The 13,939-nt window shown below is 46.5% G+C and overlaps 2 protein-coding genes across 3 annotated transcripts; one reads left to right on the forward strand and one right to left on the reverse strand.

Annotated features, from left to right (window-relative positions):
* The first annotated feature begins 5,396 nt into the window (after positions 1-5,396).
* LOC109783975 (putative pentatricopeptide repeat-containing protein At5g52630) lies at positions 5,397-9,635 on the forward strand. Of its 2 annotated transcripts, none has more exons than XM_040402440.1 (2): positions 5,397-7,494; positions 8,905-9,635. In XM_040402440.1, the coding sequence occupies exons 1-2, from the start codon at positions 5,411-5,413 to the stop codon at positions 8,915-8,917; spliced, it is 2,097 nt and encodes a 698-aa protein (XP_040258374.1). In that variant the 5' UTR covers positions 5,397-5,410; the 3' UTR covers positions 8,918-9,635. The 2 variants fall into 2 exon arrangements, with proteins under 2 accessions (XP_040258374.1, XP_040258371.1); XM_040402437.1 differs by lacking the exon at positions 8,905-9,635 and adding an exon at positions 7,861-8,144.
* Positions 9,636-10,921: 1,286 nt separating this feature from the next.
* On the reverse strand, positions 10,922-12,865 carry LOC109783973 (putative GEM-like protein 8). Its single transcript, XM_020342582.4, has 4 exons — positions 11,880-12,865; positions 11,709-11,789; positions 11,331-11,605; positions 10,922-11,211 (listed from the first exon to the last, which is right to left on the reverse strand). Exons 1-4 carry the CDS (start codon positions 11,989-11,991, stop codon positions 11,035-11,037), a joined length of 645 nt encoding a protein of 214 aa, XP_020198171.1. The 5' UTR covers positions 11,992-12,865; the 3' UTR covers positions 10,922-11,034.
* Between the last annotated feature and the right edge of the window lie 1,074 nt (positions 12,866-13,939).

The raw sequence follows: 13,939 nt of genomic DNA on the forward strand, positions 1-13,939 counted from the left end.
TGCCCCGGCAAGGGTCTTGCCGGGGCTGCTGAGGCTGCCCCGGCAAGGGTCTTGCCGGGGGAACCTGCTTCGTCCCTCTGCTCTTTGTGGTCTTGGCCTTGGTGTTGCTCTGGTTATCTTGGGCTTCGGTCTTACCTCGGCTCACCTCCCCTGTTCTGCTTGGTGTGACCGTGGGCGCGGCTCTGACTGCCCGTGCACAGGTAAAGGGGTACAAAAGTGCGCCCCTCCTTTTGTACACCGACAATGATGACAAGTTTCATGGTTATCGTTATTCTATATAGCATACATGTCATCACAATAATCATCATAGATAGCAACTTTGTTATCATAATAATCAATTGAAACCTCTTCCGAAATGGTGGATTCATCACTAAATAAAGTCATGACCTCTCCGAATCCACTTTCATCATTATAATCATCATAAATAGGAGGCATGCAATCATTATAACAAATTTGCACATCAAATCTTGGGGGACTAAAAATATCATCTTCATCAAACATAGCATCCCCAAGCTTGTAGCTTTGCATATCGTTAGCATCATGGATATTCAAAGAGTTCATTCCAATAACATTGCAATCATGCTCATCATTCAAATATTTTGTGCCAAACATTTTATTGACTTCTGCTTCTAACAATTGAGAACAATTTTCTGATCCATCATTTTCAAGAAAGATATTATAAAGATGATCAATAATATGATGCAACCTCAATTCCAATTTTTGTTTTCTTTTTATAAACCAAACTAGCAATAAAACAAGAAACTAAAAGATTCAATTGCAAGATCTAAAGATATACCTTCAAGCACTCACCTCCCCGACAACGGCGCCAGAAAAGAGCTTCGTTGACAGGATGTGAGTGTTGCTTACCTAACCTCCCCGGCAACGGCGCCAGAAAAGAGCTTGATGTCTACTACGCAACTTTATTCTTGTAGACTCGTGTTGGGCCTCCAAGCGCAGAGTTTTGTAGGATAGTAGCAATTTTCCCTCAAGTGGATGACCTAAGGTTTATCAATTCGTGGGAGGTGTAGGATGAAGATGGTCTCTCTCGACCAAATACAAGAAATCCCTTGTGTCCCCAACACACCCAATACAATGGCAAATTGTATAGGTGCACTAGTTCGGCGAAGAGATGGTTATAAAAGTGTAATATTGATGGTAGAAATATATTTTTATAATCTGAATAAATAAAAACAGCAAGGTAGCAAATAGTAAATGGGCACAAAAACGGTATTGCAATGCTTAAAAATGAGGTCTAGGGTCCGTACTTTCACTAGTGCAATCTCTCAACAGTGCTAATATAATTGGATCAAATAACCGTCCCTCAAAGTGCGATAAAGAAATCACTCCAAAGTTCCTATCTAGCGGAGAACATAAGACGGAATTGTTTGCAGGGTACGAAACCACCTCAAAGCTATTCTTTCCGATCAATCTATCCTAGAGTTCGTACTAAAATAACACCAAGCTATTCTTTCCGATCGATCTAACCAAGAGTTCGTACTAAAATAACACCAAAGCAAATTCAGATTCGTAATATTCAATCCAACACAAAGAACTTCAAAGAGTGCCCCAAGATTTCTATCAGAGAAACAAAGACAAGAATATGCATCAACCCCTATGCATAGATTACCCCAATGTCACCTCGGGAATCCGCGAGTTGAATGCCAAAACATGCATAAAGTGAATCAATACGATACTTCATTGTCACCACGAGTATTCATATGCAAGACATATATCAAGTGCTCTCAAATCCATAAAAGTATTCAATCCGATAAAACAAAATCTCAAAGGGAAAACTCAATTCATCACAAGATAGAGAGGGGAAAACACCATATGATCCGACTATATTAACAAAGCCCGCGATACATCAAGATCGTGCCATCTCAAGAACACAAGAGAGAGACAGAGATTAAACACATAGCTACTGGTACAAACCCATAGCCCCGAGGGTGGACTACTCCCTCCTCATCATGGTGCCCGCCGGGATGATGAATATGGCCACCGGTGATGATCCCCCCCTCCGGCGGAGTGCCAGAACGGGGTCTAGATTGGTTTTCAGTGGCTACAGAGCCTTGCGGTGGCAGAACTTCTGATCTAGGTTAACCCCTGATGGTTTCTCTATTTATAGAATTTTTTGGCGTTGGTTTCACGCTAAGATGGGCCTCGAGGTGAGCACAGCCCACCGGGGCAAGCCAGGCCCACCAGGCACGCCCTGGTGGGTTGTGCCCTCCTCGTGGCTCTTCTGGCCCTCCCACGAAGCTTCAGGGGTCTCTTTTGTTCCAAAATAAATCGTCAAAAAGTTTCAGCTCATTTGGAGAACTTTCATTTCTGCACAAAAAACAACACCACAGTAGTTCTGCTGAAAACAACATCAGTCCGGGTTAGTTCCATGCAAATCATACCAAAACCATATAAAATTGTTGTAAACATGGCATGAATTCTTCATAAATTATAGATATGTTGGAGACGCATCACTTACCACCTCTCCCAAACCCCTATTTCCCCTCTAAGTGAAGGGAGATTTGTGGATGGATCTTCGAGTCATTTGTAGATTCTATCCATTGCACCCCCTCTCTTCAATCTCCTACTTTTGAGAGTGCATCTTGTGAGATTGAGAGAGTGAGTTGAGTATTTGTTGCTTGACCTTGCATTTCATTTGTTGCATTGGTTTGAGCTCCTCGCATCGATTTGTTTGAGTGAGATCCCGTGAGTTTATTACTCTTGGAGGCTTCCGCCTTCTAGATGGTTTGGTGATATATTGAGAAGTTTGTGAAGAGGTCTAGGTGGCCAAGGTTCCTCCAGAAGCTTCCTTTTGTGGTGTGCTCCGGGGAAGGGTGTGAAGTGGCCTAGGTGGGCAAGTTCTTCCGGAAGCTTCCGTGTTTGTGGTGTGCTCCGGAGAAGTTTGTAAAGGTGTGGTGGTCGCCTTCAAGACCAACCCCGAGTGAATCGAGGCTCATCCGTTGGGGGTGACTCAAAAGGGAGAATGCGGTGAGTCACTTGGTGACGCCTCAGAGCTTTGGCTTCGGCATCACTCTAACGGAGATTAGCACTCTCGTGAGAGTGAACTTCGGGATAAATCCGCGTCCCCGACTCACTTGTGGTTATCCCATACCCACACCTTTTACTTTCCGCAATCCATACTTGCTCATATTGATCTATCATGTGCTAGTTGAATTGCTTAGTTGTTCCTACATTTCCATATCTTGTGATATAGTTTGTGCTTGCTAGTTTCCTTAAAGTGCCTATCTTGTTTAACATAGGTTGTTGGTGCACTTAGTTGAGCCTAGCATATTTAGATGCTTGAAAAGTATTCGTTTAGTTTAATTCTACATTAGGATAAAGCCAAATCCATAAAAGTTTCTATACGCCTATTCACCCCCTCTAGTCATCATCCAGATCATTTCAAGTAGGACTCCTCCCCTAGTCCAATCCCCCTGACCCTATATGGCAAGGGGGCGCCACTTCCTTATGGGCGCTTGTGGCCCATAATTCCTTCCACCTCTTGGCCTTTTAAGGTCTGTTGTTATTTAAATTAGATATAAAATATTCTAAATACTTCTAGACCATTATATATATTTTAATATCTCCGAAAACATTTTCCACCTATATATATATAATATATCGATAATACTCGATATTCACCGAAACCCTTCCGGTGACCCCGAAACGCTTCCGGATCCTCTCGAAACTATTTCGAATATTCATGACATAATTGCAAAAATATATTCTCATGACTCCTGTCCTACTAATACTCAGCGAATCGTGATTGCCTTAAGCTTGTGACGTCGTAGGTTCGGTAACTCATAGACATAACGAAACCATTCGTTCAATGACCGACGACGGGACCGTGGACATCCATCTTGGTCCCTATGAGTATACGAATGATATTTGAGTGAACCTTTGGTTATTGTGTGATGTTCCCTTTGCTTCGCGATACTTCACAAAACCCGGGATGCATCAATATCCTCCCGTGTCATCACTATGCTCACTATACCGAAATCCTCGTTACCGGTTTTGTTTTTCTTTCTCGTTATTGTGTTCCAGCATCCCTGTGACGTAGTCACCTGTGTCTGGCCAGATGATGATCGATGGCGTCACACCGAGAGGGCCCTAAGAATATCTCTCCATCGTCGGAGGAGCAAATCCCACTCTTGAGCTATCCGGCCATTTGTCAAACTTTTCGACGAGCCTGTAAGTTGTCGTTATGATCACTGTGTTACAGGTGACGTTTGAGCAACCTCAAAGTTGATTGTACGATAAGAAGTGACCACGATACTCTCATGGTTTAAGGATCAAAATCACACGTTAACACTCTGTATTATTACAATTAATTACAGACGATATTATCTCAATTCACAACAAACAAGTTTGGATCGATTCAATATGATCGTTCTTACAACGCCATAATTTCAATGCTATTTTAGGACTATCGTTACACTTAATAATATCGTAAAATCCGGAAAACGTGATCACCAACAATACTTGAGCTAGTCTTAGAGGCGAGACTAGGAACCTTTATTTTATCCGTTTATCATTTCACACGTGCATATGAGTTTTCTACTGAATCACATATCCCAAATAAACGTGTTCCATAGGTAGCATTACAACACTAAAGTTGCTACATCTGCTTTCCTCATGTCCATGATTAACGATTTGTATAGCAAAGTTGATACATTTAAAACACCCAAATAACCCCTAAGACAAACTTGGACGGAGGGGGTCAGTGTTGATGGGGATGAAGCCATACGAATCCCTCTGTCATCACAACATGAACTAACAACAAAAGAACGATGGCTTCAGCGCATGATTAAATACCACTATAATCCTAAAGAAACAAGGGTGAGAGAGGGATGAGAGAATCAGAAGGAAGGATCCAATGACTCACCATACGACGGTGCTGCTTCGCCGCGTAGTCGATGATGAGAGTCGTCCATCATCACCTCCAACGACAGGGACCGTCAGGTCCACCTCCGCCTTGGAATGAGAGAGAGAGAGAAGATATGGAGACGAAGCAGCTCGTACTGTAAGCAAATATGCTTAGCAATTGTGGGGCCTATGAGTAAATTTCAAAAGCTTGATGCCTTCGCCGTCCCAGGGGCCTTTTCATAGTATTTAGCACAGTGACAAAGAGTCCTCTAAAAAAATTACAGCGTGCCGACGCCTCCCCCTTCCCGCCCACTGACAATGGCCATGAGACACGCTCGTTGGCATGCCACGTGACCGCCGTCAACAGCTACGGGCGAAATTAGCATGGTATGTGAACGTAATCGCAAGTTCATTATACACTTAAACGATTTATTTTACAAGTTCTAGCATCAAAATATCGTTCAACGCAAGTTTTTTTCGAGGAATATTCAATGCAAGTTGTACTCCATAAATTTAGGACAGCACCATTGGGCACAATCAAACCCGCATGGGGAAATTCCGCGGCAAGCTCTCCCGCCCACCGGACACCAACACCTCACTCCGCCTCGCCGCCCAACTCCAGTCATGCGGCCGCGCCGGCGACCTCCGCCTCGCCCGCCGCCTCCATGCGCGCTTCGCGCTCTCCGGCGCCGCCGCCGCGTCTGCCTTCCTCACCAACCACCTCATCACCATGTACTCCCACTGCGCCGACGTCCGCTCCGCACTCCGCCTCTTCCACGCCATGCCCCGACCCAACCTCGTCTCCTGGACCACTCTCATCTCCGGCCTCGCCCAGAACTCCATGCACCGCGACGCGCTCGCAGCGTTCGCGTCCATGCGCCGCGCGGGTCTCGCGCCCACGCAGTTCGCGCTCTCCAGCGCCGCGCGCTCCGCGGCCGCCCTCGCCGCCCCGGGCCCCGGCGCGCAGCTGCACTGTGTCGGCGTCAGGCTCGGTTTCGACGGAGAGCTGTTCGTCGCGAGTAACCTCGCGGATATGTACTCCAAGTCTGGGCTCTTGGCTGATGCCTGCAGGGTGTTTGATCAAATGCCGCACAAGGATACTGTTGCATGGACTGCCATGATCGATGGGTATGCGAAGAACGGGAGCCTTGAGAAGGCCGCTCTAGCTTTTCGGGACATGAAGCGAGAGGGGCTAGTAGGAACTGACCAGCATGTGTACTGCAGTGTTTTGAGTGCATCGGGAGGGCTCAAGGATGGATGGCTTGGCCGAACCATCCACTCTGCTGTAGTGAAGGCAGGGTTTGAACTGGAGGTTGCTGTGAGGAATGCGCTCACTGACATGTACGCTAAGGCTGCGGACATGGAGAATGCTGCTCGTGTTGTGAAGATTGACCCTGGAGGTTGGAATGTTGTGTCAGCCACCTCGCTGATTGATGGCTACGTTGAGACTGATAGTGTCGAGGAGGCCCTTCGAATATTTCTTGAACTGCAGAGGCAAGGAGTTGAACCCAATGAATTTACTTTCTCGAGCATGATCAAGGGATGTGCCACGCAGGCTCTGCTTGAACAAGGCGCTCAGTTCCATGCTCACGTGATCAAGACAAATATTATCGGTGACTCCTTTGTCAGTTCCACCCTTATGGATATGTATGGTAAATGTGGCCTCGTTAGTTTGTCAGTTCAGTTATTTAATGAGGTTGAACACCATACTGATATTGCTTGGAATGCGGTGATCAATGTATTTGCACAACATGGTCATGGTAGGGATGCTATCCAAGCTTTCGATGGGATGACCTCAAGTGGCATCAGGCCAAATCACATTACATATGTCAGCCTTCTTACAGCATGCAGTCATGCTGGGTTAGTGGATGACGGACTGAAATACTTTAACTCCATGAAGAGTGCCCATGGTATTGAGGCTAAGGAGGAGCACTATTCCTGTATCATTGATATGTATGGTCGAGCTGGCAGACTAGCCGAAGCAGAGAAATTTATACACGAAATGCCTATCAAACCCAGTGTCTATGGTTGGTGCTCCTTGCTTGGAGCTTGCCGGATGCGAGGAAACAAGGAGCTGGGCGAGTTTGCGGCACAAAAGATAATGGAGCTTGAGCCAGATAACACTGGTGTTCACGTATCCCTTTCTGGGATCTATGCATCATTAGGCCAATGGGAGGATGTTAAGGCAATCAGGAAGCTGATGAGGGATAGCAGGATTAAGAAGCTTCCTGGTTTTAGCTGGGTTGATGCTAATAACAAAACTCATGTTTTTTCATCCGAAGATTGGTCACATCCACAGCAGAAGAAGATATATAAAAAGCTTGAGGAACTCTATGAGAGGATAAAGGAGGAAGGTTACGTCCCAGACACACGTTCCTTACCATCTAATTTGGAAGATACTGCAAAGGAGAGGATTCTGCGTTATCACAGTGAGCGGATTGCCGTAGCTTTTGCTTTGATAAGCATGCCTGCTACAAAACCAATCATTGTGAAGAAGAATTTGCGTATCTGTGTAGACTGTCATTCTGCACTGAAGTTCATTTCTAAGGCTGAAAGCAGGGATATTATTGTTAGAGATAACTCCAGGTTCCACCATTTTGCTGAAGGGAGGTGTTCCTGTGAAGATTACTGGTGATCAACTCATCTCTCTTCTTTTGCATCAGCATGAGCATTCTTGAATCGCTGCCATCTGTCCATTTCAGGATGCTTCAGTTTTATGTCACTATATTTGAATGCATGCTGTCAAAACAATACTGATTCTGGGTGAAATATGGAACTAAACTGCTATTTGGAAAAGGAATGGGAAAAAAAATGCAAGACCGTAGCTCATTGGTGCAGGCCATTAACTGCCCGCCAGTAAACAGGCACATACTCGTCAATGCTTGCAACTGTGCATGCCATGAATGCAGATATAGATATGTTTGTGCAGTTGAAATCGTTTCTAGCTGTAGTTTAGAAGGCACAGTACCTAAAAAAATCTATTCTAAACGACTGCAGCCCTGTAAAAAAAGACGAAGCTCTCTGCAACCTCCTCCATTGGCCGGCTTAAGTTTTTAAAGGATTTCTGGTAGGTAATGAACTCCATTGACCAGAAGTTCTCTGCAACTCCCCCATTCCACACTAAACACGTTCATGTTTCTTCAAGCTGGGTTCTGACTATTCGCCTGTAATTAAGCATATTGTAGTGGTTAGTAAAATTGGATGAGCACATTGCGAAATTGAACATTTTGAAGAAATTCCATACCTGGCCCTTCAGTATAGAAGGAAACACTAGCAGTTGATTTAGGGCGTGTTCGGTAGCCCTCTGGCTCCGCAACTCCTCAGCTCCAGGTCGGAAGCCCAACCGAACGATCCAAATCCTGGTTATACGAGTGGGAAGCTGGCTATTCGCGTAGTGTAAAATTAGAGGAGCGGTGGAGTTGGAACATCCGAGCTCCCAGAAATCGAAGGAGCGGGAGTTGACAGAAATTACTCCCGATTGCCACCGCCAAGTGAACTTGCGTACCGGTTCGCACTGATTTTTCTCTCCCATGACGTGCTTGTTCCCCTCCTCTCCCTCCCCTGCCGCTCGTTCCCCTTATCTTCCTCAACCGCCGCCGACGCGCTCGCGCATGCCCTCCTTCTCGGCCGATCTGACCTAGTTCTGCCGCCAGGAGGTCGAGCCTCTCCGGCTGATTCCATACCCAGATCCTTCTCTCTGTCCCGTATCGACGGCTCCGTCCCGGTGGCCGCGTTCCTGGCGGCCCAGTTGAGCGCCGCCGGTGAGAGTGGGCGTGGGGGAGAGTGGTCTCGCCGCCCGCGTTGTGGCGTTGTCTGCGCACGCGCTGGGCTGGGCTGTGCCGGCTCACGCACTGCTCGTAGCTAGGCGTCAGTGCTGCACTCCGATCTCTTCCATTACTGACTGATAGAGTGTGCTATTTGATAGAATGGATTCGGAGCAAAGTGGGCAACAAATTACGTGTTGAAGTTCAGGCAAATCGTGGCCTTTATCTCCCTATTTGATAGCAAATTGACAGCTTCAGGAAACACCCTGTTCGTCAGTGCTGCAGGTTGAAGAAGCATCAAGGTGGGCCAAGAGGTGAGAACGTGGGAGGAAAAAAGAGAAGGCTGGGCTGCAGCCGAGCCAAATGGGCTGCCAGCCCAGTCCAGCGCTAACCAGCGAGAAGCTACAGAGCCGAACGATCTGTGAACTCCAGGATTTTTCAGGAGAAGCTGGCTATGGTTTTGGGCTACGGAGTTGAGGAATTTGAGGCTGTGGAGAGCTACCGAACACGCCCTAGAGAACACCCCAGTTAGAGGTCCAGCTTCAGTTGATAGGCAGAATTGATAAGTCCTGAACAACTTTTCACCTCTCTCAAGAGATGTTTGGAACGCCATACTTGAACAGTTGTGCCCTTTGTAACATTGGCACCTCTAAAACGGGCGATCGCCCCTTCTTCGACTGCCCTTTTACGTTCACTTGCTGGCACAAAAGTGGGACTTCAGTGGGTAGATTGCAGTGGATGCAGCATCCTCCATATCCCCTTCTTCATGGAGATCTATCATAACAGCATGGCACATCTGAAAAAAATGAATGCTAAGATCTTTGATAGCATATCACCTAAGCATTAGGTCATGGGAACACCTCTTTGGGTTCACTCTTTTAAATTCATAGAGGAGTCTATGATCAGTCTCAGTGGCTCGGCCAGTCTCCTTGTACATTTCTGGCCCTCTTTTTATTGTAAATATTTTACCTTTATCAAGATAAATATACACTGCTTGGATCTCCCCTACTGCCTCTGTCAAAAGATACTAATATTTCGAGCCTGAAGAATCCATGCACTCATCTTCTTTTCTGCCCTAAGAGCTTAAAAGTGTCCTGAAGCCGCTGAAACATTAGTCAAAATTTGCAAGCGTATGGAGAAGCATGACAGAAGAAGTTTAAGATGTTCACCAACACCTTTTTTGTTATTTTTACATTTGATGCGTTGTGTCCTCATCAAATAAATGTGGGAACCTTCTGTATGCGCAATACCTCACTGTTTTCCAGTCAGTTTCAACGTGAGGGTACAATATTCTTCCTTAGAAATGGAATGAAAAAATGTGCCTTTACTGTTTTTATATCAAGGGTGTTGGGCATCTACAACTGAACCCCCATTTCTGTCTCAAACACCCGGGCGGGCTGCCCAGTCACTATCCGGACGCGCCCAGACACCGCCGCCACGTCGGACCGGCCCGCTATGTCCCACGCCGCCCCCATCACCGTTCCCACAAAAAGCACATCCGAACAAGAAATCCTAGTCCAAACCCCACTCCGCTTCACTCCTCTCGCCCTCTCCGCTCCCCTCCGTCTCCTCCTCCCCTTCCACCCAATCTCCCCTCCGCCCCTTCCACCGTGGCCGGCTCCGGCTCCGACGGAATCGACTGGGTGGGGCTCGCCGCCGCCGACTCGTCGAGCTCGTCCGACCCGAACGAGAAGGAGGTCGCGCTCCGCATTGTGCTATGGCGCTCGGGGATGGGCCGGGGCGGGAGCTCCTCCTGGACGGCGTCCCCAACTTCCTGGGTCGGCAGCTCATCCTCCGTGGCAGTCCAACCCTGCCCTGCCCGCTCTCTGCCATCCACAGCGAGATGACAGTGTGAACAGCGAGACCTAGCACCACCAGCACCCGCCAACACCTCGGCGGAGACCGATGCCCGCCGCCGCTGTCGCAAGAACGCGTCGGTTCTCCGTCGGACGCTCGAGGAATCAGTGAAGGTGGCGCAGCAGAAGGAGGTGGCAGCAGAGAGAGCTGCAGCTATTTTGCAACAATGTCGGCTATAATGTGGAAAATTTGTGCTGGTATTTATCTGCTGAACGTGCATTCTTCTTTATGGGAAAACACCAGACGGCCTTCAACATTGTCACTTCCTGTTACATTTGGTTTAGATAAATAAATCTTTCCACAATCGAGCCTCTATATGGCGATAACTACTCGGTAATGAAGAGGTATTAACATGATGCGTTGGCCTTTCAGCATATCGTAAGCTCATAACCGTGGAAAACATCTTGAACAGAAAAATGCTTTTCATTTTTTGAGGGTAAAGTAAAAATGCTTTTCATTTCAATATGATTGTTCAATCCTATTTTTTCCAATGTACATATACCATTTCAACATGGTACCCAGTGTGCTTGGGATTACAGAACTGGGTGTGTCATCTCATCTCCGAAATTACACGCTGAAGATATTTCAGTGATTTTGTGTGACTGATGAAACCCATAAACCAAAAATCGAAGCCGTCAACAGTAACTACATCGATGTACTTCTCATCAGGATTATACAAATTTTCCCTCACGGCAGCACTCTTTATCCTCTTTGCAGGAATCACGACCTGTGGAAAGATGCAAAAAATTTCATCAGCTTCGAGTTCAAATGGGCTCCCACATATTTCTTAACCGGGTTTTAATCCAGTAAACTTTAGCTATTGACCGGGGGATTGTCTTTAGTTACCTTGTAGGGCACCCTTGTGATGCGGCCCTTGGGCGATTTTAAATCCAAAGGTCTGTCACTATGGAAGGCAATCTTCTCAGTCGAGATGAAAAGCATTCCAGCTATTGGGCCGGCTGTGGTTGAGAGATAACACTGGAAAGCCTTCAGTAGCTTCTCTTCTTTCTCGACTCGAAAGTATTGCCTGAAGACCTTGTCCATGCTACCAGCTTGGAGGACCTTCACACCCAAGCTCAGTTTCCCTTTCACAGTTTCTGAAATTTTCGATCCAAGTGCTACTGCAATGCAAAAATATATAACTAGTGATGAGAATTGTTGCCTGGTTAATTTATACTCTACATCAACTTGTTGGAATACACAGATATTAGATGGCATGCTTACAGTGTTCCTTGAAGCCCTGCATGTAAGTATCTGTTTTCTGGCTTAGCTTGCTCATCCGATAAACGATGGAATTCTTTTTTTCTGCGGCGCCAAGGAAAGGAGAGAAAATCAGCATTGACATAAAAATTACAGCAGTTGGGAGAAGAGGATTTGGCAAGAAGAGATCATTACCCTTGTTGCGAACCAAAGAAGAACAGGATGGTTTTCCTTGTGTCTTCTCATCAGCATATGCAAAGGAAGGCAGGGGAATTCCGATGACATGCTTCTGGCTGAAACCCTCCATTGGTGCTTCCTGAAGCTGCTTGTGCTAGCTAGCTAGTTAGGCTCTGTTTCCCTGTGAGGAGTTGGCTCCTGCCCCCAAGGCATCCGTGGGTTTTATAAGGAGGAGCTTGTGTTAGAAGTTGCTTTGTTCCAAGGAACAAAGTGGTGGAACCGAATCAGCACTTTATGCTGCATACTCACCGTCGCCTCATCATGATGAAAAAGCAAGGCACACTTTTCTTGGGTAAAGGAAGGGCGTTCAGCCCGGCGAACAACGAGGAGGGAGGTACCGGTGTGTTCCTTTGGTAATGCACTTTCTGTTGCATACAGTTTGTCCATGATAAGAGAAGTTGATGAGTTGGTTGACGGCATGCTTACAGTTAGCTTTACAAGTTATTGATAGGAGAACATGCAGGATCATGATCCATGGAGTAGTTTGTGGCGCCTTCCTGAATGCCGGTTGTTCTTTCACCTTTCAGTGAAGGAAATGTGCTAGCTAGTGGGAACTGGGGAGTGAAGAAGAAGGTAAGGCAAACACGTTGGTTGGTTTGGAACAGGTTACTGGTAAACAGACTTTATCAACATTGGTTGGTTTGGCATGGCACATGCCTCCTTTACACTTTGCATTTGCCTCACGTTTTTTTGTTCTTTCTGATGGACGTTGTTCAGAGATCTTGACCAAACTAGAAAAATCGCCTTTATATGTGATGCAACTACTAGGAAAATGCTGGTGAATGTTGATATATGTATGCTAGAATCCCACGTGAACAGTGTGAAGAAACTAGTTACAAATGAAACAAGAGAAGATGTGTTGTGCCATTGGGTCACTACCATGTAACCGGGTTCGGAATCGAACTATGCTCCCTAGAAGTGAGCGACAAGGATATTCAAAATCGTACAAAGAGGTAATTATTTTCCACTTTTCTCTACCCCATTGTTTATCCATGATATATACGAGGAGTTGACAAATTTTGCCATGTTGGCTAGTTCGTAATGGCAATAATGACAAGCATTTTGAGTTTCCTTAGTTAAAAATGTCCAAGTTATATCATGCATTACTTTACTGAACCTACTGCTTGACAATAATATATGCAAAATAAAACTAAAACAATTCTTCAGGGCCTTTCGGCCCTGCTGGTAAACAGAAATCAGGAAGAAAGGGTCATACTACATGATACAAGAAGTTTGTTGGTTCAGGCTCAAGATCTTCTTTTAGTTGTGTGCTTTTCACTTGTACCTGGGGCCATACCCTTGTGCTGGGAACCTTTAGAATCTCACGCAAACTAATGAAATTAAAAGCCCTTGTCCTGCCAGATTCAAGGTCCAAGAACGTGGTGCCCAGGGCCCTGCATGTGATGTGGAGGGAGACTAATCTGATGTGTAAAGCTGCCTACTTTCCGCTAATCCGGACTCCATCCAAGGACATCGTAGTTCTTCCGCATTTGTTTCGCGTTGCTTCGAGTGTTGATTTGATGTACGTGGCACTTATGCAGAACCTCGTCAGAAAGCTAAGGTGTGATCATGCTCGATCGGTAAAGCCATTGGTATGGGCTGTGTAGTGTTCGTGCCATCATTAAGTTTATTTTAGCTTTATATATGTTGATTATTGAGATACTAGTTATTTTGATATCGGATCTGCGGCCTTTGGTTTGAGGGTTAGTTGAACTCTAGCTTAGTCCCATCATGCATCCACCGAAAGCAGAAAGGCCAACGAATTTCATATTGCAGGATGCCATCTCCTACATTTTCCTCTACATCCCCTTCCCGCTCCCGCGCCGCGCCGCGCCGCACCGGAGCGCCCCCGCCCCCTTCCTCCGGTCCTCTCCAACGCCATCTCCCCTACCGCCGCCGCCGCCGCCGGGGGTCTTGCAGGCAATGCCTGTGTGCCGTAGCGGTGGCAGCAGCGCTTCTCCTCATCCAGATCCGACCAGGGGGGCGGCGGTCCACGCCGGCCAGACCTACGACAGTGG

The sequence above is a fragment of the Aegilops tauschii genome, chromosome 1 (genome assembly GCF_002575655.3).
Source record: "Aegilops tauschii subsp. strangulata cultivar AL8/78 chromosome 1, Aet v6.0, whole genome shotgun sequence".
In the NCBI taxonomy this organism is placed as follows: Eukaryota; Viridiplantae; Streptophyta; class Magnoliopsida; order Poales; family Poaceae; genus Aegilops; species Aegilops tauschii.

Bases quoted from the DNA above. Each gene is read 5' to 3' on its own strand.
- LOC109783973 (XM_020342582.4), bottom strand. From the start codon at position 11,991: ATGGAGGGTTTCAGCCAGAAGCATGTCATCGGAATTCCCCTGCCTTCC. The intron at 11,790-11,879 runs GTAATGATCTCT...TTGGCGCCGCAG, and splicing joins TTCTTTGGTTCGCAACAAGG to AAAAAAAGAATTCCATCGTT. The intron at 11,606-11,708 runs GTAAGCATGCCA...TTTGCATTGCAG, and splicing joins GCAGGGCTTCAAGGAACACT to TAGCACTTGGATCGAAAATT.
- LOC109783975 (XM_040402437.1), top strand. From the start codon at position 5,411: ATGGGGAAATTCCGCGGCAAGCTCTCCCGCCCACCGGACACCAACACC. The intron at 7,495-7,860 runs GTGATCAACTCA...AAACGACTGCAG, and splicing joins TGTTCCTGTGAAGATTACTG to CCCTGTAAAAAAAGACGAAG.